This window comes from Corvus kubaryi, unplaced genomic scaffold (genome assembly GCF_017639235.1).
Source record: "Corvus kubaryi isolate FWS band 111438036 unplaced genomic scaffold, C.kubaryi_AGA036_p1.0 37284, whole genome shotgun sequence".
NCBI lineage: Eukaryota > Metazoa > Chordata > Aves > Passeriformes > Corvidae > Corvus > Corvus kubaryi.
Genome location: NW_024581088.1, coordinates 10,598,724 through 10,620,511, shown reverse-complemented (window position 1 = coordinate 10,620,511; position 21,788 = coordinate 10,598,724). Strand labels below are relative to the sequence as shown.

General features: G+C 52.3%; 1 protein-coding gene across 2 annotated transcripts in view; it reads left to right on the top strand.

The window, feature by feature from the left end:
* The first annotated feature begins 337 nt into the window (after positions 1-337).
* CLUH (clustered mitochondria homolog) overlaps positions 338-21,788 on the top strand; it is a 29,668-nt gene continuing 8,217 nt past the window's right edge. Inside the window, exons 1-17 of one of the 2 annotated variants that reach the window (XM_042026520.1) lie at positions 338-407; positions 7,607-7,803; positions 9,334-9,505; positions 9,667-9,810; positions 10,015-10,142; positions 10,724-10,878; positions 11,685-11,810; positions 12,914-13,061; positions 13,781-13,873; positions 14,120-14,814; positions 15,855-16,072; positions 16,653-16,757; positions 17,543-17,643; positions 19,038-19,190; positions 19,805-19,867; positions 20,550-20,794; positions 21,572-21,656. In XM_042026520.1, the coding sequence (XP_041882454.1) occupies positions 353-407; positions 7,607-7,803; positions 9,334-9,505; positions 9,667-9,810; positions 10,015-10,142; positions 10,724-10,878; positions 11,685-11,810; positions 12,914-13,061; positions 13,781-13,873; positions 14,120-14,814; positions 15,855-16,072; positions 16,653-16,757; positions 17,543-17,643; positions 19,038-19,190; positions 19,805-19,867; positions 20,550-20,794; positions 21,572-21,656 (2,883 nt within the window). In that variant the 5' untranslated portion in view covers positions 338-352. Of the gene's footprint in view, positions 408-2,036; positions 2,938-7,606; positions 7,804-9,333; positions 9,506-9,666; positions 9,811-10,014; positions 10,143-10,723; positions 10,879-11,684; positions 11,811-12,913; positions 13,062-13,780; positions 13,874-14,119; positions 14,815-15,854; positions 16,073-16,652; positions 16,758-17,542; positions 17,644-19,037; positions 19,191-19,804; positions 19,868-20,549; positions 20,795-21,571; positions 21,657-21,788 lie in introns of those variants that run through there. The other variant, XM_042026521.1, reaches the window with a different exon arrangement.

Below are 21,788 nucleotides of genomic sequence, written 5' to 3'. Positions count from 1 at the left end.
TAGAGCAACTCTAATGTTTCACTTATTAAAAGAAGTCCTTGTTGTACCTAAAGTGCTGGAAGTTCCTGGGAAGCTGTGGTTTCCTCAGAGGAGGTAGAGGGAGGCAACTCCAAGTCTCCCACCTCCCCGACGGGATATCCTGCAGAAATGTTTTCATTAGGGCCATCTCTGGCCTATTCATTTAGTCAATTTATTTGGATTCATTAAAGTATTAATTTAGTTTCATTTATTATTCAGCTAAAATTAAATTTGCATTTGTTGTACTGACACCAGCCTTCACAGGTTAGAGCTGACACGTACACACTGCTGTGAGCTTGCTTTGGCTGGAGTCGAAGAAGTGCAGCTCAGCTTCATGAGACCTGACCAGGTGCTTCTCAGAGATTTCTCCTCTTCCCAGAGGTCTCTTGGTAAGGAGGAAGAGTTGAAGCTGTCAGTGCATGTGAACTCCTTCAAAAATCACAAATCACAAGAAAAACATGATACTCGTGATCTGAAAGTGCTGGCTCATGGGACTGAGGGGTACCCGATCGTGGGGCTCCAAGGCCTGTCCTGTGCCGGAGGAGTGACTGTGGTGGTCCTGAGGGTTCCTTGCTTACTGGGACAGGAGCTCAAATGAGTTGGAGTGGGAGAGACTTCTCTTCCAATTCCTTTTCCCTTTAAAAGGACAGCAGAAGCTGGCCAGGGTTTCTGTGGAGAGCTGCTGGTCTGTTTCTCAGTTTCTCCTGGAAAGGGGCTGGCTGACTCCAGGGGCTGCTCCTGGGCCTTACTGGGGCTGCTGTTGGAGAGGGGCTTGCCCTGTCTCTGCATGTGCTGTGTTGGCCTTGAGCAGGGACCACATGAGCTATGTGGTCCTGACTTTGTTGTGGTTCTGATGTTTTTGTGCTAGGGATGTAGCATGTAATTTTCTTCTGCTTGGTGCAGAGTTGTGTCCCTTCCCGCCCATGAAGCCGTGCTGAGTGCTCACGAAAGCTTTCCCAGGCGGGTCCAAGGCTGGTCTGTTTAGGCTGCAGCTCTTACACATCACATCATGTTTGAAAGATCTGGCTCTTCGTGTGTGTCCCACGAAACAGGGACCACCAAAGGGCCCATGTGGCTGAGAGTGGAGCAGCATGCGTGCCAGCACAGGGGATGCACACAGGTGTGCAGAGGGGCTCTGAGGCCTGGATGATGCTGCTGATGGAGGGTGAGGAGCAGGCGGCTGTGGCACAGCCTCACTGGAGGTGAGCAATGCCCTATTTGGCTGCAGCCTCCCCTGGTGCTTGGAGAAAGCTCCAGTTCCATAATAAAACTGCTTCAGTTGCCATGATTTTCTTAAAGTAGCATGGAGAGAGGCGAGGTGTTGGGGGATTGTATGTGTGGTTTTGTGGTTTGTTTGTGTTTGATATGGCAGAGCAGCGTGAGAAGAGAGAAAATTCGTCTAGAAACTACTTACTGGTTCACTGCCTGAATGCTTTGTGCTCGCCTGCTTAGTATGGATGGCTGTGCTGGGCCTGGGCGTGCCATAGTAACTGCCCTCGCCTTGTAATTCAATGCATCTCACTTGCTCAGGTTTGGCACAGCACTCGTCCCAGGCTGCACTGGTGTGGCACTCGAGATCGGGCTATTTATAACCACTCCAACCCCAGCCAGCATCCCCCTGTGAGTGCCTGGGAACCTGTCAGAGCCCGGCTGTGCTGCGGCACGGCAGGAGAGGAGAGGAGAGCTGCAGCTGCGGGAGCTGCTCCAGGCCTGGCGGGTGTTGTGGCAGCTGGGGACAGGGGCGAAGGCGTGCGGTGGATGAAGGTCTCCAGGCAACGTTCTGGGGGAGCTGCTGCAAGCCCAGCATTCAGTTCTGGTGAGCACACGGGACGTGGGATCCTGTGCGGAGGCAGCTGCTGGTCCTCTTGTGTCCTGCCACCCTGGGGCCAAGTAGGCATTCTTTTTGGAGAAGGCATCTGACTGCAAGAAGGCAGCGGAGGGCACGGGCTGTGCGTGGGAGTGTGCCTTGTGGGGACTTCCGTGTATGTGTGAAGCACAGCTGACTGCTCTGATCCACGCTGCATGAGCCAGGCATGGGAAACAGCCTTTTTGCAAACTGCTGCAGGCAAGTCACCGATCTCCTCTTCCAGCCACGCAGCTCTGGCTCACCTGACGAGAGGTCGCCCCTCTTGCCAAAGTCTCCCACAAGCTGCACTGTCTTCTCGGAGATGCCAGAAGCTGCCCAGTGTGCTGGGCTGTATCCAGACATCATCCCCAGTGAGGCAGTGACTGGAAACCTGCAGAAGGGCACCAAATACATTCAAGACCTATCTGAGACCAAGGACAAAGAAGGAATGGTGACAGTTTGTGATAAGAGCAGTTTGAGCCCTGGCGTTGGCACAGTTGGCCTGCTCCAGCGGACAGAGGCATCCCATGCAGTGACTGTCCTTCCAGCCGACCTTGGGGACAGGCCGGCAGGGCTGGTTGATCATGCTCAGTCACTTGAGGCCTGCCAGAGCTGTGTGAAACTTGAGGACAGAGGCTTAGCCCACAGATCCTGCCGCCGGGAGGAGCACGTGGCAGCAGCTGACAGCGACGCGGGCTCTGGAGCGCATTCCGCTGGCCAGGGCCACGGCGAGGGGCGAGCGGCCGTGCGCTTAGACACAACCCCAGTGGCTCCAGACGGTGTGCTGGAGTGCAGAGGTCCTGCACCTTCCCCAGGGAGCCCTGGGATGCTGTCCTCTGCTCTGCCAGCAAGTGCGGGGAAAACCCTGCCGGCTCCAAGTGCAGTTGTGCTGCCTGTCCCCCCCGGTGAGGTGTCACCTAAGGCTCGGGACACAAGTGCTGGTTTTGTGACAGAGCCTACCACCTGCCCCAGCAGAAGGTCAAGCTGCCCTCTTGATTCCCAGGCACAGGTTCTGCCCTCAAAGCAGCAGCAGCAGAAGAAGAAGAGGGGGAAAAAGAAGCTCCTTCTCCCAGGTGCTCAGCTCAGTCCCAAGGGCTCTGTCCTGCTGCATGGAGCCAAAATACTGTATGCCCTTAACGGGGGTGGGTGGCTGTGTGTGCCCATGGGATGGGGCAGCACAAAGGAGAGGGGAGGGGAGCAGAGGTGACACTTTAACTTCACGGCAGAAGGAGGAGGAGGGAGGTGGCGAGGTATCCCACCTGGGTGTGTACCACAGAGGCACCTGTTTGTGCCCTGTCCATGTCAGCAAAGGAAACTTAAGGACGTTTTGCTTATCTTTTTCTCAATTCATAAGGCAAATCCCTCTTTTGTTTGTGACTGCAAACATGGTCCTTGTAAAGGATGGGAGCACATCTGCCCAGCCCAGCTTGCAGCAGCTTGGGTGGGAGTGTGCAGCTGTGAGGGGCCACACTCGGCTGCATCTGGCTTTCCTCCTTCCCCACTTCTCCACAAACTGGCACAGCACGGCTGGTGTCCACACCAGCTTTTCTTGGGGGATACCAAATGGTAACTCAGAGAGGCTTTTGTCCTCACCAGGACTTTGAGGATATGAGGAACAGTTTATTTTTTAATCACGAGGTCAAATTTTGCCTCTCACTATATTTTTTGTTCAATTTGTGTGCAGTGGCTGAATTTTGGTCTCAAATGCTGTCTTGTGGTGTACCTGGTGGCATGAGGGGATGTGTAGTGTGACTGACCTGTGGCTTAGTTTGTGGTTTAGCAACCTGTTTGCTTTCCCTGTGCCCATTGGCACACCAGTGGCAGGTGTTCAGGCTACAGCTGCTTGGGGGACTGTAGAAACTGTGTTACACTGCTTGGAATTCGAAATACCTTTGACGAGGGAAAGGCAGGAATTGGCCCCTCAAAATGGCACTGGAGCTGATAATAAGAAATGCATTCCAAAAGTTGGTGCTGGAAAAGGTAGGGGGTTTAATTTTTAGTTTCGTCCCTCTAACAATTTCTAGTAGTAGGGAAGGAAACTCCTCACTGACAGAACAGTCCCTGCAGACCAGGCTAGCTGCCAGCAACGTAATGTCGCTGACTTCTTGATCTGATAATCTTCGAAAAGGATTTGTGTCTGACTTTGGTTTAGAAGATTTGTTTGAACATAAATTAGTTATTAACTAGCTGTTCCCAGGATCTGTGCTGTCTATCATGGTGTGCAGCCAGCAGGTTTCGGGTTCAGGTGTGTGCCCTCCCCCACACTGGGATCTGAGCACTCAGGGTCACCAGGTGCCTGCCACTGCAGCCTGGCTGTAAATAGGAAGCGTGATTAAAGCAGGCCCTGTCACCTTGGCGTGTGAACTCCTTGTCGAGACACAGAGATGAAACCTAATCCTCAGTGTGATCCTTTGTGCCAGGTGTGACCGCAGACGGGCGAGCGTGGCCCCGGTGCAGTGCCCGGCTGCCTCCTGCTCTGCTCTGCTCTGCAGGGACTGCTCATGCTGTGCCCAGGGCAGCAATGAGAGCATCGTGTCACAGCTCGGCTGCCAGCCAGCACGGGCCAGAGCCCAGCAGCCTCCACCACACCTGCAGGTACAAACTGCAGGTGGAGTGCAGGAGAAGGGTCCTTGCTGGGACACAGGCGCATCCCTTGGAATGACAGGGGAGACCAGAGGTCACAGCCTTGGGTCGAGACCACAAACGTGCATCTCGAGGCCGACGTGCTCCGGCAGGGATCTCGGTCTGCAGCAGTGAGCAGGGCGGTGAGCGGGAGGAGCGGCCGGGTTTGCCCCCGGAGCGGGTGGAACTGCTTCCCTGTGACTCAGACACCTTCCCTGAGCCATCCGGGGTGCAGCGCATGGCAGCGAGAGCTGGCAGCCAGACACAGCTCTTCAAGTGAGAGCAAGGAACAGGAGAGAGGTCTCTGCAGGTGTCTCTAAGGTCTTCCTGTGCCTCCTCCTACCATCTGGAGTAGGCTGAAATCCTGTGAAATCCACGAGTGCCCCATGATGTGCCTGCCTCTGCACCGGCACTACTGAGGCTGCGGCACAGTCAGGCTGCGGCGGGTGGGAGGAACCGGTGACCCACTTTAAGGCAGGTGGGTGCAGCTCTGCTTCCCTCAGGGAGCACATGTGGTGAGTCAGCACCCGGCAGGCAGCACAGCCTCCTAGCCAGCTTCCTTCAAACATACCCGTTTATTACGGAACCCCTCTGGAAAGCCTTGCCTGGCTCACATCCGAGGGTTAACCTGCTGCACAGCAGATCTTTCTCAGTCTAGACTTAACTTCTGTTTCTAAACGTAAGACTCTGCTGGTTGGAGCTGGATCCTCTGGCATAAGGAGGCATGAAGGTGTTGCCTCTACGTGTCTCTTGTCACAAAGTGCAGAGCTGTGCCTTCATTCAAGTAAGGGAAAGAAGGCGTGAGCATCTTGTATTTCTGCAGACTAGGAACAGTCTTCTGATTTCTGAAACACTTGGTAGTTTGTGGATCTGACACCACTGAGCAGTGAAAAGCAGAAGTGTGGTCCTGATTGGTGACTTTCCCTTGCTGCATTCAGATTTTCCTGTCTTGCTTTGCTTTGCTGCTGAAGGTGTTTGCTGTGCTCCAGACTGGCGTGTGCATGGGTTGCAATGCCTGTCTTCCTTTCAGCCAAATTCTGCCTCCTTTCTGGCTGCCACAGCAGGAACAGAAGTTCAGTGATCCTGCCCTGCTTGGGTGGGCAGGGGCTGGGCCAAGCCTGGCTTGGGCACCTGGCAGGTCATCCTGTCTGCAGTACCAGTAGCCCCAGGTGTAGCATTTCCGTGGTGGCTTGTCTGCATTCCCTCCAGATCCCCACATGTTCAGGCAGTCCAGGAGTATGGCTGTGCTGGCTGTAGGGTGTGACGAGGGGCTCTCCCCAGCCCTTTGGGCATGGTGTGGTTTTTCTGAAACCACATCTCTTGAGGCACTCTTGCATGGAGCTTTTCTTCCTCCTTTCTAGCATGACAGCAGCTTGCTGGAGCCAGGGCCAGGCCTCTTGTCTGACTCGCCCGTGGCTTCATCTGTCAAAGAAATGAGCAGCGGGTGCTGGGGACATATGCACAGTGACAGGCACCGTGAGCAGCAGCCACTGAGCTGCTGAAGGCAGCTGAGGCTGCATGAGGTAGCTCTGCTACCTCCTGCCTTTTAGAATGGGTGTGCTCTCGTTGCATTTTCTGCCCTTTCACGATGTCCTAAGTCAGCCCTGACAGTCATCTCTGAGGGTTTGCTGTTGGCAGTTGTAGTCTGGAGCCAGGGGCATGACCTTCCAGGGATGCTTTTGCAGGGCCTGTTGCTGCAGCCTCATGCTGTGCTCCAGAGGTGTGCAGGGGGATATGGTGATGCCATCCCTGTTCTGGATTATGGTGAAGTGAAGGCTGCATGACTTCTTTGGGCTACAGGAGGAGTTGGGGCTGATGGGGAAGAACTGGCTGTGACAGCTGTAGCTCCTCAAGCCACAGTGCCAGTCGGTGAGGTGAGAGAGGCTGAGCTGCCATTTCCCCTGAAGTGGGGAACTGGTGCCTTGCTGGGAGGTGAGGATGAGGAGAGAGACCTGCCAGGTGGAGATGGCTGCAGGGCTGCAGCCTGGAGGCATTAGCCTGACTTGGAGCTGTCCTGAGCCTGTGCAGCCTTTCAGAAAGGCTGTTTCTGCTGCCTGGGAGAGCGCCCCATCTGCTCCATCTGTGCTGCCTTCAAGTGGGTGCCTGAGAGCACGGAGCTGGAACTGCTGCGTGTGACCTTGGGGGTCCAGCGGAGGATGCGGCCGTGCTGGGCCAGCCCTGCTGGGAGCACAGCCTGAGGGACATGATGCCTGCTGTGCTCCAGCACCCACTGCCCCGGGTGTGTGGGGCGGTGTGGTGCCCCTGGGGCACCAGCCTGGCAGGCTGGGGGCAAGGGGTACTCTGCCCTCTCCCAGAGTTGCTATCAGCGGCTCTTTCTACAACTTCTCCTGGAAGCCCCTTAGTCCTCTTTAGTGTGGTCCCCAGCCTGGTTCAGAGGATGTAGGCTGCTCTAGGAGACTGGCAGCTTCCTAGATATTATCAGCTCTCTGACACTATCCACTGTATTGGAAAAGAAAACAAACCATTGTGGATCGGTGAGGTAGGTGCAGAGAGCTCCCAGCCCTGTGACGCACCTGTCTAAATGAGCACTTAAAATGTCGTCACCATTTTCTTTAATAAAATTGCTCAGGCAAAGCCTCGCCCTGGCACCATGGGATCTCTGCAAAGTATTTGGAAATGCAGAGGGTGGCCAGATGTGGGCAGGGGTGTGGGAGCTGTTTGTGTGCCTGTGGAGTAAGTGGGCTGCCACGTGACGCAGCGGTGCCGGCAGCTGCTCGCCTCCTCTCCCTCTCTGCTCTTTAACTTGTCAGTGCAGAGGTTACAGCTGCCTCCAGGTCGCAAAGCACCACACACCCTTTTTTTCTTTAATTAAGAGGCTTTTTAAGACAGCTCAGTGTGGTGTACACTGACCCATCCTTTCTGCTCTCCTTCCCTCCCCTCTCTGCACATGGTTTGTGGAAGATGCAAACACCACAGGCAAGCGAGAGCACCTTAATAATGCTGTGAGGAAAGAAGGGGAAGGGCCTGGCACACCTCTGTCTAGTAAACAGCAAGTGCAGAATAAAACCCTTCCTGCCTTTTAGCCCCTGGCCGATGTCCGAGCCAGCCTCTGCAGTGCCTCGGAGAGGACCCTGTCTAAACCCTTCTCTTCTTGCCCAGAGCACCCGTCTGGCGTGGCACTGATGAATGGCAGCGGCCTGCATGACAGCCTCAAGGGCGAGAAGGATGCCAGGCAGAATGGCCATGAGGAGGCTGACCCGGGAGACGATGGGAATGACCAGGAGGTCATCGTCATACAAGATACAGGATTTACTGTCAAGATCTGTGCACCAGGGATAGAGCCCTTTTCCCTGCAGGTACCTGCCCTCACCACCTGGGGAAGGGAAAAGAGGTGGTGGGAAGTATTTGAGCTGGATCCGTGCAGCCAGGCAGGCAGGGAAGGAGGCAGTGCCTGGGAAGGCCCCTGTTAGCCCCCACAGTCTGGACAGTACCTTCAGGCTGCTCACAGCTCCCTGACCTGTCTACCTTCTGACCAGGACTAAGTGGAGAAGGGTGCAGCAAAGGGTGGAGGGTGCAGGAGAGAGAGTGCCTGGCCAGTGCCTTTGAGAGAAACGAAGGAAGAAGAGACGTGAGCAAGAGGTTGCCTAGCCCAGGCCTGCCTGGGCATTGCAAGGATAGGGAGGGTGTTTCATTCTGGATCCCAGGTGTGGAGCAAGGGAAAGGAGAACTCACTGAGGTGTAGCTCTTTGTCCGTCAGAGGGGCTTGGGTGTGGAGCTGAGCACAGGGAAAACGGCCTTCCCACTTCTGGGCTGTTTTAAAGAAGTGTTGTGAAAACATGATTTCTGGGCCTGACTAAGGAAGGGAAAATCCCTTGCTTGCTCAGCAGTTATGACATGATGCTCCTGCAGGCCAGCCTGGGTTTGGTGCAGTGACAGGTGCTAACACAGCTCAGGGAGCTCAAGCACCGGCCTGAAGACCAAGGGAACGATGCAGTCTCCACTTCCCTCTGCATGGAGAGCTCTGCCTCATGTCATATGGGCAGTGACGTGCCACCAGATCGGGATGGGCTCTGACCGGCCTGGTTCATGGTCCCATTTAGCTTGATACTTCACCAAAAACTATTTGAATGAAGTATCTCTAATTTTGGAGAGAAGCATCTGGAATCTAAACCCAGTGGGAAGTTCTGATCTCCCCAAGACCAGGAGAGAGTGCAGCAAAATCCCATCCCCTGTGGAAGTAGCTGTGTCTCAGACTGGCTTTTTGTCTCCTTAAAATCCCCCCGGCTGTTAGTTTTAATAGGCTAATAATAGCAGGCCGTGTTGTTTACAGCAGCTTATGTAAACTACCCCGAGTCCTCCAGGTTTTGGAGCAGTGTCAGCAGTGCTGGAGCAGAGCAGGGAGGTGGGGGAGCAGCCCCAGTGTTCCAGCCAGGGCGGCTCCGGCCTCAGCTGGGCTGTGTGGCACTGGCACAGACACACCACACAGGGAGGAGGAAATGGGCTGTTTTCCATGTGCCTCATTCAAGGCCTCACCACAAATGTGGTGTCAATGGATTAAGGAAGAACCCTCTGTTTCCCCCACCACCTTCTATTCCTTCACTGCCCTCTGTCACCTCTGTCCCATGCCGCGTGCTCGGTGCAGTGCCTGGCTGTTACATCTCTGGGTGCCAAGCCCTGCGGGGTGGAACTCAGGGGGCTGACCCTGCTAGAGGTGACAGTGCCCTCCCAGCAGGAGCAGAAGTGATCTTCCTGGAAAGGGAGGTAGAGTCTGCCTTTCCAAGCCTGGAGAGGTCTGAGAGGCTCTTGATACAGCAGCTGAGGGGCAAAGTTTGGCAAGAACATGGGGGAGGGTAAAGGATAATTGTCTGGGTTCTTACCTTCTTAAGGTTTCTCCTCAAGAGATGGTGCAAGAAATCCATCAAGTTTTGATGGACCGGGAGGATACCTGCCATCGGACCTGCTTCTCCCTGCAGCTGGATGGCAACGTCCTGGATAACTTTGCTGAGCTGAAGACAATTGAAGGGCTGCAGGAGGGCTCGCTGCTGAAAGTGGTGGAAGGCAAGTTCCTTCAGACTTGGGAGGGAATGAGTGAGGGTTTTCTTAGGGAGTGATTTTGGCCACCTGTCAGCCCTTTCCTGTGGTTCTGTTTTGAGACCTGTGTACCAAAGGGGTGAGCAACTGTGTAATTCCAGTTTCTTTCCTCACCTTTTGCTCATCAGAGCCATACACAGTGCGAGAAGCCAGGATACACGTGCGCCACATTCGGGACCTTCTGAAGAGTCTCGACCCATCAGATGCTTTCAATGGTGTGGACTGTAACTCATTGTCCTTCCTGAGTGTCTTCACTGAAGGAGACCTGGGAGGTATGGGTCAAAAAGACTTCTCTGGTGTGGTCAGGGGTTTCATTCCCTCACTCCTTGCTTAGTTAAACACACAGTATCAGCTGTCCCGTGTCATTTGGGAGTGCAGAGAACACTTGGAGCACTTCTGCATCCCTCCTTGAGTGCTGACTGGAGGAGGGAATGCTGCACTTTTCAGAACTGACTTTATGTCTCTGTCTGTTCTAGACAGTGGAAAACGGAAGAAGAAAGGTACCGAAATGGAACAAATTGACTGCACCCCTCCTGAACATATCCTGCCAGGTAGCAAAGAGAGGCCCTTGTGTGCCCTTCAGCCCCAGAACAGAGACTGGAAGGTAGAGTTCTCCTGTGTCATTGAAACAGCTGTTGGCACATTCCTCTGAGCAAACTGGTGGTCAGGGATTGAAACCTGAGTTGAAGTGGACTTTGGGATTTGCTCTGCTTGGTGCTTAACGAGTGCTGGGATAGCCAAAAGAATAAAGTCCAGGAGGCTGGTGTGCAAAACACTGGACATGGAGTCTGGACATCTGCAGAGTGTGGAAGGGCCAGACTTGCTGGGATGGGTGGCAGAGAAGGGAAAGCAGCGTTCCACTGCAAAGTCCTGGAGGCAGGATCTGCAGATCACTACAGATTGCCCTTAGCTGCCATTTGAAAACAAGTACAGCAAGAAATCCATACCCTGTGCAGCCCAAAGGCCCAGGGTGTCTGCTTTCACCCATGTCTTGCGGTGTGAAAGGCAAACTAGTGGACTGCAGAGGGCTCAGGAAGCTGTGCTCTGGAGACCAGGTGCGTTTGTAAGCTCTGTTTCTGGAATCAAGCAAGGGCAGCAGGTAAAAGGGATCTGGCGTGTACGCTGAATGACTTAAAGAAATTAATTCCTGCTGACAGGAGTTGCTTCTGTTGTGTTCTACTGTAGCCTTTGCAGTGCCTAAAGGTATTGACAATGAGTGGCTGGAACCCTCCCCCCGGTAACCGGAAGATGCACGGGGACCTCATGTATTTGTACGTCATCACGGTGGAGGATCGGCACGTCAGTATCACTGCCTCCACTCGGGGATTTTACTTGAATCAGTGAGTAACTGAGATTCTTCCTGTCCTGCCCTGCAGCAGCCAACTGGAAAACAACTCACTAACAAACAGTTGCAGCTTTTTTTTTTTTTTTTTTGTCTTTGGCAGAAACAGCCCATTTTAATTTGCTGCTCACATGGGTTGTGGGAGCTGCTATACTGGATTGGGCTGTTCAGTTATGCCTGGTGCCACTTCTCCGCAGTGGCTAAATGCCTGATGCTTTAGGGAAAGTTTAAACATCCCATAATGTCATCAGCTACTTAGAGCATTTTGAGTTGGGAGGAAATTCCTTCCTGACTATTGCAACTATCCCATTTTGCCCTAAAGCAAATGCACAGCCTGTCAGAACTCCCTGAGCTGGGTGCAGATTTGACTAGAAATAATTTCTTTTTTTTTTTTTAATGGTAACTGAGAGAGGCTGTTGTGGCTGTGCCTGTTGGAGCGGCTGTGCTGAGGGGGTTCTCTGTTAAGCAAAAGCACCTTTGGTGTGTTTGGGAAGTTCTGTGAAATGAGTCCTTCCCAGCTATAAAAATAGAAGCTTCTCTTGATCCTGGGGATGCTGAAGAAGGTCTAAATTAGAAAATCATCAGGGCCAGGTACAGGGTTACTGGCTGTTCCATGCGGGGAGCCTGGATAGTGTCCTTGCTGCCCATCTGCCTCTTTGCCCCATGGTCTCCCATTTTGCAGGCAAAGGCACGTGGTGCAGCCTTTGATACCGTGCAGTATGAAGAGCTCTCAGTCATGTTCCTAGGGTGTGGGAAGTCTCAGGTATCACAATGGCTTGTGACTTTCTTTTTTTTCTCTTGCAGGTCTACTGCATACAACTTCAATCCCAAACCTGCAAATCCCAGTTTTCTCAGTCATTCCTTGGTGGAACTACTTAACCAGATCAGCCCTACCTTCAAAAAAAACTTCTCTGCCCTGCAGAAGAAACGGTAGCGGTGCTTCTTCCTCTCCAGTTCCTTGAGCAGCACGGAGCTGTCAGAGCTGCTGTGCCTGTCTGTGGTGTTCAGCACAGCAGTGACAGGGGCCAGTGGAATCCCAGAGTCCCAACCAGTATCCACTGCATGATTCCTCTTGGCTGTAGCTCCCCAGTGACTCTTGCTTACAGCATGTAGATTTACTGTTTCAGTTCTGCCTGAAGCAAAGGGGGGATATGACAGCATTCTGCTGCCATGGGAGTCTCAGTTCTGGGGCTTACCTGGAATGCAGGTGTTCTGTCTGTGCTGCAGACTGAACACGTGGGACAATTTGCACAGTGGGAGAGCGAGCCTGGAGCTGGGCTACAACGTTTGTGCAAAGGGATGCTGTGGGTGCACTGCCCAGCTCCCTGGGCAGCAGAGTTGTCGTGGAGCATGGCCACGAGCTGCAGCAGCACTGGTAACCTGAGCAGTCCATACTTCTCCCCAGTCCACAAAAGAGACTGAAGCATAAATATCAGTGAAAGTAACACATGAGGGCTTTGTGTAGGCTTCCTGTGGAGAGAGGTTGGTTATTCTAAACATGTCTGTGCATGTTAATATTCTGTAATTTCCTCTAGCTCCTATAATAATAACACAACAATAAGGCATTGTTTGATTCTCCCGTCCTTGCTGCAGGAACCATTTGTTCTGCTGCAGGACAGTGGGTCCTGTGCAAAAGCCTGTCATTCTTCAGAGTCACTTAATGAACTGCCTCGGCTCAGTAGGGTGTGGATTGACAGGTACATTGTGTGGCTTTCGGGAGCTCTGCTCCTGCTTCATTAAGGAGATGAAAGTGACATTAGACAAGGGCTGAAATTAGCAGTGGCCTCCAGCCACCACTGTGACTATCTGGCCATTTAAATATTACTGTATTATATTGCTTCTTTGACCAGAATTAACTGCAGATGAGCCCCCAGCCCCTGCTGAGAGCAGATTACACGAGAGACCCTTTGGCAGTGCTTGGGTTTCCACTGTAGGGCCTGTGAGGACCTGTGTGAAAGCACAGGGAAAATTCTCTTGGAATAGAAAGGATTCTTCCTTTGGAAAGTGTGTAATTGTTGTTTCTCCCAAACTAGCGTTCAGAGACACCCTTTTGAGAGGATAGCCACTCCTTTCCAAGTGTACAGCTGGACGGCTCCACAAGCAGAGCACGCCATGGACTGCGTCCGGGCAGAGGATGCTTACACTTCTAGACTGGGCTACGAGGAGCACATACCTGGACAGGTATTGGTCTTCCTTTGCCTGACAACACTGGCAAGGGTCTTGCTGCCAGCTGTGCCAAGAACAAGCTAACTTCCAACAAGTAATCTCTGGTATTTGTGGGAGGCTTTTGCTCATCAAGGGAAAACTTGCAGGAGTCCTTGTTCTTCACAGGGCCCTTGACTACAGGGCCTGTGCTGCTCAGGCTGCAGCTCCACGAGCACAGAAACAACTGAGAGGAGCAGCTTCTGCTCGGATGTTTATAAATTCCGTGTCCTTTCTCTGAAGAGTGCCACTGCGCAGGAGGCAGACTGCTCCCTCGTGCCAGTCAAGCCTGGAATGGCTCTTGTGTCTCCGAGCAGAATGTTCCAAATGCTTCAGCTGCAGCTTTGTAGCACAAAGTGGTCCAGGGCAAGAATGGCCGGCTGTAGGCAGGACATGCCTGCAGTGTGACCACAGCACTGGCTAATGACACCTGCACCGTGCTGCCCCTTCAGTGACACTGCCCTGCACTGGCTGGGCTGATGCAAGATCTGTCCCAAACTGCTGTTGAATAAAGTCCACTCTCGAGGTGTGTTAGTTCCTGCTGCTAAGTCACTTCCTCTGAGCTCCACAGCAGCCTGAATTCTTGCCCCTTCCTCTCCCTTCTCTCCCAAAATGCCTAGTGAAGCAGGATTTCTGCCTCGCCAGCCCCTTCCCACACAATGCGTTGCATCCCACAAGGCTTTCCCTCCCTCTTTCAGACCAGAGACTGGAACGAGGAGCTGCAGACGACACGGGAGCTGCCACGCAAGAACCTGCCTGAGAGGCTGCTGAGAGAACGAGCCATTTTCAAGGTAACTTTGGGATATGCAGGGAGCTGCTCACACAGCCCCTTCTCTGCTGCCTGTGTTCCAGCTCCTGGGGCTGGTATCCAAGCCACTAGCCAGGCTCACAGAAGTAAAAGTCAGTGGACCTTCCTGCATGCTGGAAGGCTATTAGGAGGAGAGGACCAAAGGAAAAATTTGCAGGGAGCTTTGAGAGCGGGGTGCTGGGAGCATGGGGGCCCATCCTGACCCAGCTTTGTCTCCACGTGTCTCCAGGTTCACAGCGACTTCACTGCAGCAGCAACACGAGGTGCTATGGCCGTCATCGATGGCAACGTCATGGCCATCAATCCCAGCGAGGAGACCAAGATGCAGATGTTCATCTGGAACAACATTTTCTTCAGCCTGGGCTTTGACGTCCGTGACCACTACAAGGACTTTGGTGGAGACGTTGCTGCTTATGTAGCTCCTACCAATGACCTCAATGGTGTGCGGACCTACAATGCTGTGGATGTGGAAGGGCTGTACACGCTGGGGACTGTCGTGGTGGATTACAGAGGTTACAGGGTGACGGCTCAGTCTATTATTCCTGGCATCTTGGAGCGGGAGCAGGAACAGAGCGTCATCTATGGGTCAATAGACTTTGGCAAGACAGTTGTATCACACCCCAAGTACCTGGAGCTGCTGGAGAAGACCAGCAGGCCGCTGAAGATCCAGAAGCACAAAGTTCTCAACGACAAGAATGAGGAGGTGGAGCTGTGCTCCTCGGTGGAGTGCAAAGGCATTATTGGCAATGATGGGCGTCACTACATCCTGGACCTGCTACGCACTTTCCCTCCAGATCTAAACTTCCTGCCTGTTGAAGGGGAGGAGATGCCAGAGGAATGTAAGAAAATGGGGTTCCCCAAGCAGCACAGACACAAGCTTTGCTGTCTCCGGCAAGAGCTTGTTGATGCCTTTGTAGAACACAGGTGAGCAGAGCTCCCCCCTTCCTCCACCCGCAGCTGGTGATGGTTCCAGTCAGGACCTTGCTGCACTGTCCTGGGAACAGCCCAGCAGAGCTCCCAGAAGTGAGCAGCTAATTGCCCCATTTCTTGGCTGTGTAAATGCAGTTATATGAACTTAATTAGCAAGAGGTGAGAACAGTAGGGATTCAGACAGGGAGCCAGGGAAAGAGATGGTTTGTGTTTTGGTCTCCAGATCTGTTTTGTTGATTCCTGTCCAAACATTTAGAAATTCTTCTTTCCCTGCAGGTAACCTGTCCACTTGATGGCTAGGGAATGGGAAGAATTTATGCTTCTTTTTAAGGCTTTCCCGATGTCCTGAAAGTTGCCTTTGTTTCTAGAGGCTGAAAAAAATCCTGTGGGAACTGCTGTAGGCATATTTGTGGTGGGATGTTTGGGTCACTTGGTGCTGTCGAGGCAGTGGGAGCTGGAGGACTGGGACACGTTGCAGTCGTGTGATGCTCCCGCCGGGGCTGCCCTGCTGTCACAGGTGGCCAGAGCCTGTGCTTTGCGTGCCGGGAGGATGAGCCCTCCTGCTGCTGAGGGAGGAGCCCTGCCTGCCGAGCAGCCCGTGCTGCAGCCAGCGCCGCCTCAGCTCTGCCCCTGCCCTCGGGCTCTGGGACAGCTCCCAGCCCAGCAGCAGGACCGTGGCTGCAGGGCGCTGCTCTGAGCCTGGCAGAGCCTGGGCCTCTCTCTGCTGAGCTCTCCTGGCCAAGCTGCTGCTGAGCTGTGTGTGACTGGTCCCGTGCATCTGGCACCGAGTCTTTCTGAGCTGGCTGCAGATGCTGCCTGTGGGAAGCAATTGCTGCAGGGAGATGGGTAATGAAAACCCACTGTTTTGCTTCCTTCCATAATGTGCACTCCTTGGATTTTTGGAAAGCTCGTGGGAAGTTTCCACAGGGAAACTGTAGGGTCTGTAATGCTAACTTGGTGAGATTTTTCCCTGCAGAGCAGAGGTGATCCTCTGGGATTCTGCTGTGCTGAATTGCCCTTTCCCTCTGCTGCAGGTATCTCTTATTCATGAAGCTGGCTGCGCTGCAGCTGATGCAGCAGAAAGCCAACAAGCAGGAGAGTTCCATTGCACTGGAAAATGGTGCCTCTCCGGAGAACGGTGCCGCAGACAGCAAGAGGCCTGAGTCAGAGGATGGCAAAATAGACGATAGCGTGACAGGGCTTGATCAGGTGAAGGAGCTCACTGAGACCATCGCGTCTGACGAGGGAACAGGTATTTCATCCTCAGCACCAGCCCAGCGCAGGCCTGGTGGGCTGTCACTGGTGGGAGCAGCGCCAGGCTGGGCGTGGTTGGGGTGATGGATGGTGGTTAAACAGGGCACAAGCACTGGCTGCCTGTCAGTGTTGCCTGGCCTCTTTGTTAGAGCTGCTCACACCCTGATGAATGACTCCCCCGGGGGCTGGCTGGGTGGGTGTGTCTGAGCCCAGCAAGGCCACCAGCCCCTCAGCTCTTCCCTGGGAGCAAGAGCCTGGCCAGGCTGGCCCGTGGAGTGCAGGGGAGTGGGGCTGGGCAGGAGGCGAGCAGTGCACAGGCACCTTTGGGAACCCCAGGCTTGGATTTCTGAATGCCTGGAGTTGGGGACGTCCATGGGGCTTTTTGGGTCATCTTGCATGCTCTTATTCAGACTTTGCAGCCATTCTCCTTTACAGTTGATTGTTTTTATAATGTAATTTCTTCAGAATGTGCTATCATTGCTCTTTTTAGTAATAAAACTTTATCTTAATTTAATAGCTAGATCTGTCATTTCCTGAACTCCACATTCATTTGTATTCTGTTTTTCTTCCTGCTCCAGTGGATCCCAAAAGCAGAGAAGTGATTCGAAATGCTTGCAAGGCTGTAGGCTCCATTAGTGACACATCATTTGATATTCGGTTTAACCCAGATATTTTCTCACCAGGTACGTGTACCCAGAGCTGTGTCCAGCCAGCTGCAGAGAAAAACTGTGTTCTGTAGCCAAGACTGTTGCTGGGTTTTCTTTTGCTGGGCATGGTGCAGGGCTCTGTGAAGCACAGAGATACAGAAGAGGGAAGCAGTAATGGATTTTAGTGCTGGGGCTGCCAAGAGTGGGCAGGGAGCGTCTCCCACCGCGCTCGAGGGAGGGCTGCAGGTTGCTGCCAAGAATCTTCCTGTGATTCTCCGGCATCCCAGCTGCGAGACCACATGAAAAGAAGCAGAGGGAGGAAAAAAATCAAATTTGATCCTCATGTAGTAGTTTACACAAAAAATAACAGCTGTAGTTGAATGACTGATGTTGGGCCCTCAGTGAAGGGCTGGGTTTGTTTTAGTAACATTTCAGTGAGCAGTCACGGTGCCCTTTCACATGCACACATCAGACACAGGCATCACACGTGAGTTTCCATGGCTTGGAGCAGTATTTTTTATTGGGAAATTGAGAAGAAGCTCCCAGAGTGTTTCTGGGGGTGAATACTGGGGCAGTGTGCAGGCATGTTGCAGGGGAATGGCCAAACCATTGAGTTTGAACAGCCCAGCCACTGCCTGAACACAGCAGCCAATGCTCTTCCCATCAAAACACGTATAGTTTGAGGTAAGTTTTTGAAGCATCTGTAATTCCAGGCAGACAATTACTATTAACTTCTTACCTGCTCTTACTATGTACTTTGTGTAGAGGACTTGTTTCTGTGAGTTGCTGCGGTTGACGTTTTTTCTCTGTTCCTCTCCCAGGAGTTCGCTTCCCTGAGTCGAGCAAAGAGGAGGTGCAGGATCAGAAGCAGCTGCTGAAGGATGCTGCTGCGTTCCTGCTGTCGTGCCAGATCCCAGGCTTGGTGAGGAGCCGAGAGCCAGCAGTGATGTTGCCCTCAGAGCTTGGTGGTGCAAGCAGTGGCACTGGTGACCTCTGGGACACCAGCTTGGCCTGAGCAGCTGCAGGCTCTGGCGCCGGTGGGGGAGCACAGGGAACAGCACGAGCATCGTGGGCAAGGGCACAAGGGGTTTTCCATTTCCCATCTTACATCGGGGCACAATTTTCTCACCTAAATCCAACAAAAAAAATTTGGCACTGGTAATTAAAGCTAGTGCTAAGAGTTTGGGACAATAGAGAACCACACAAGCCATCCTCCCTAGCCCTGGGCATCCTTCACAGCTTATTGTTTTAGCTGACCCTGGCTATGACTCAGTCGATGACTAATAATTTGAAGTGAACTGGGAAATTGTTTTTACTAATAGCAGTCATTAGAAACTCCCTCTGTAAGTCTTAAGCATTTTGGATGTTACCCATGCACCTGGCCAGATCAGAAATCCCAGTCCCTTCCTGGGACACTTGCTGAACTCATGGCTAATGCAGCTGTCAGACCAGGCACTGGAACTGGCGGGGGAGAACTCATGAGCTCTACTCCAAGAGATCCAGGAGTTGTTGGTCTTGTGTAGGAAAGGGTTTTCCTTGTTGGAAAGTTTCTTCTGCACTCTAAATCCACTAGTTCTGTAGTCAGCACAACCTTCAGAACCAGCTATTCAGTCTTTAAATAAAAAAGGAGGGGAGTGAGTCAGAAAAGGGCTTGGTGATTGTTGATTACATAGTTGATACTGCAGTATATAAACCCAAAACACTGCACGGGCCTGTGTGAGAGCAGGTTGAAGAGCAGCTGCTGTAGGAGGTAGTCCTGTGCATATCAGAGAGGAGCTGGTGTTACTCCATGACGTGAATTAAACTGTTTATCAGCACTGCAGCACAAAGGGCATGTGCCATTTCTCCTTATCAGCTATGTGTGCACAGCTCCACGTACTCTTTTAATTGGAAATGTGTTTAGTTAGTGACTGTGAGGCCTCTAAAGAAGGGTCAGCCTGCTACTTGCACAAGTAGGAGTTGTTTTGCCTCTGCCTCAAGAGAATGTAGTGCTGCTCCTTCCCTGCTGAGACAGAGCGAAACTGTCCCCAGTGGCAAGGACCTGGCCCAGCCTGGGCTGGCTACTGCAGGTGTCCCCCTGCCTGTGTACCATGATGGTCCCTGGTGGTAGAGCAGGTGTTGCCCACCAGAAGAGTCTTGTTTGGGGTCAGTGCCTGCCTTCAGGGCGACCCTCAGCCCCCGGTAACGAGGTGTCTGCAGTGGCATCAGGGAACCCCTGTGCTGCCTCCTGGTGTGGTTTTTTAAATTTTGTTTTTAAATGGAAGTTATTTCCTTCATGTTTGTCCTCAGTAAGCAAAGTCTGTACATACCCTGCAGGTCAAGGACTGCCTGGATCACACGGTGCTCCCGATGGATGGGGCGACCTTGGCTGAGGCCATGCACCAGAGGGGCATCAACATGCGTTACCTGGGCAAAGTGATCAACTTCATCACCAAGACCCCTGGCCGTGCACAGCTGGATCACATCTTTGTAAGCATCAGGCTTAACATCAGACAGTTCAAACCGCTCTGGCATCATTTGTCCCGAGGAGATTCCCACTTGGCCAGTTGTTCTCTCTGTGTAAAAATAGCTTCAAAAATAGGGGAGGAGGGAGAAGGGCCTGTAAGTGGTGGCTGGGGAGGTTTTTTTTTCAAATCCATAATGGCTTTCATAATGTTAGGGACTGTGAGTATCTTTTGAGGTAGAGAACTGCTTCAGGGATTTCCAAATGCAACAGTGAGTAACACAGTTGGATTTTCAGCCATGCATTTTTAAAGTCTCTAAGATGCAGCTGGGCTTTGGATCAAACTCTGAGGTGGTGTGAGTGTGGCTGCCCAGCAGCAGACAAGGGCTGAGCTGCAGCAGCCCCTGGAGCACTGTTGGAGCTGTGCTGAGCCGCACTGGTGGCTTGTGGTCACCAGGCACAGAGGTGCCAGGGGCTCCTCACTGGCTCCAGGAGAGCTGTCAAACGCTTTTGCAGTTCTGTGCTGCAGGGAGAATAGTGTGTCTCCTGCAGATCTCGATAAAAGACCATTTCAAAAGCCCAGTGTATTTTTCCATTTTCTTGCCAATGGACTCAGTCTGTTCTTTATTCCTTTGGGTAGAAAATTGGAATCAGCGAATTGATCACTCGATCAGCCAAACACATCTTCAAGACGTACCTCCAGGTATGACCTGCACTCTGACCTCTTGCCTCATGTGTCCTCCCTAATGACTTTTTTCCACAAACAGAGCTGTTCGGGGTTCTCCTCCCATTAGGCAGTTCCTGGGGGTTGCGTGGCAACAAGAAGTACAAGCTCATTAGCACTGAAATAGGTACAGGCCTGTATGTAAGGGAGAACAAGTTCCCACTTGAAGAAAGCTTTCCCGGAGAGCAATCATTCATGCTTTTCCTCCCCAGATCCTCACTCATTATGTTGGAGGCTTTTAAAAGTGAAATCCCAGCTTGTTTTCCTTGTAATACCTTTTCCTCTTAAACAGTGTTGCTTTTGCCCTTCTAAGAAGCCTTTTTAATTGGCTCAACACTACATATCCTTGTACCTGTTCACACACAGCACAGCAATACACCTGGCTTGGTTCCAGTGCCAAAATCATCTTTGCACTCTCTGCTTTCTCTGTCCCAGGTAGCAGCCCGAAATGTAACTCCACATTTCTGTGTGTAGGCATACACCTAATCCTACATCGACATAACTCCATCTGTGCTAGTGCCATCTGGAAACACTGCCCTCCTGTCCCCCTCGTGGAAGATCTCCCTGTTTCTGCAGGACTGGATGTGTGTGAGGCTCGGGGTCAGAGCAGTGCTGTGTGATGTGGGTGTCTCTCCCGACTCACTCTGCTGTCTCTCTGTAGGGTGTGGAGCTGTCAGGTTTATCCGCCGCCATCAGCCACTTCCTCAATTGTTTTCTGAGCTCCTTCCCAAATCCCATTGCCCATCTTCCAGCTGATGAGCTGGTCTCCAAGAAGAAGAATAAGAAAAGGAAAAACAGGAACCTTGGAAATGCTGATAACACTGCATGGGCCAGCATGACCCCTCAGGAGCTATGGAAGAATATTTGTTCAGAAGCAAAGAACTATTTTGATTTCAGTCTTGAATGGTAAGTGGAGCAGGTGACCCCAGCTTCTGCCTGGACTCACCAAATTTCTGTAGCTCTTGTTCTTTAACAGGACCCCCCTTTTTGATTTGTTTCCTGTTTGAAAAAAATTTGTACCCTTGAGGGACTTACACAGATTTTTAATGGAAAGAAATTGGGCAAAGAGTAGGAAGTGAAATTTTGAATCGGGAGAAACCTATGATGCAAAGGCAGCCAGGAGAAGCAGAGGAGGAAGGGAAACCTTTCCTAAGGGTACAGAGGGGACCAGAAGGTGAGAAGCAGAAGTAGCGTAGTCAATAGTAGTATAGTCTATATCAACAATGATTTAGGCTGAAGGGAGGTTCTGTTCCAAAAAAAAAGGACCGCTGCTCCTGCACATGAGCAGAGATGGGGAATAAAGAAGGGGCACATTGTGAGTGCTAAACTGGAAGTACCAATGAAGTGGCCCAAGAGAAAAGCCATGGCTAGTTGGATAAACCAACTTTGGGTAGCTGGACAGTGATCACCCCTTCATGTCAGGAACTGCTCGCTCCTGACCAAGAGCTGAAGGCGTTCAGCCCAAACGCTGCAGTGGGCTTTGAGAACACATGTAGGATTTCTGTAAAAGCACTGCTGTGCTCTGTAGGCTTTCACAGACCATGGGCAAACTCTGCAGTGTTAGTCTTTGGTTTGAGTTAGCACCTGGCTGTACAGGGACCTGTGCCTCAGGTACCCACAATGGAGCGATGTCCTTGAGCAGAAACTCCCCTGAGAGCTGAAGCTTCTGTGTGCTTTCTGCAGTGAGAATGCTGACCAAGCAGCTGAAGTGTATAATCTACAGAAAATCACCCTGCTCCGTGAAATCTCCCTCAAAACTGGAGTCCAGGTAAGATCCACATCCTCCTTCCCTTGCCATCATGTTCTGTGCTGAGGAGCATGAAGAGTAAGTGCAATGTGTTTTGCAGGCACAATGTGAGCCCCAAAAGGTCTTCGTGGTGTTCATGTTGGAATACAGGTC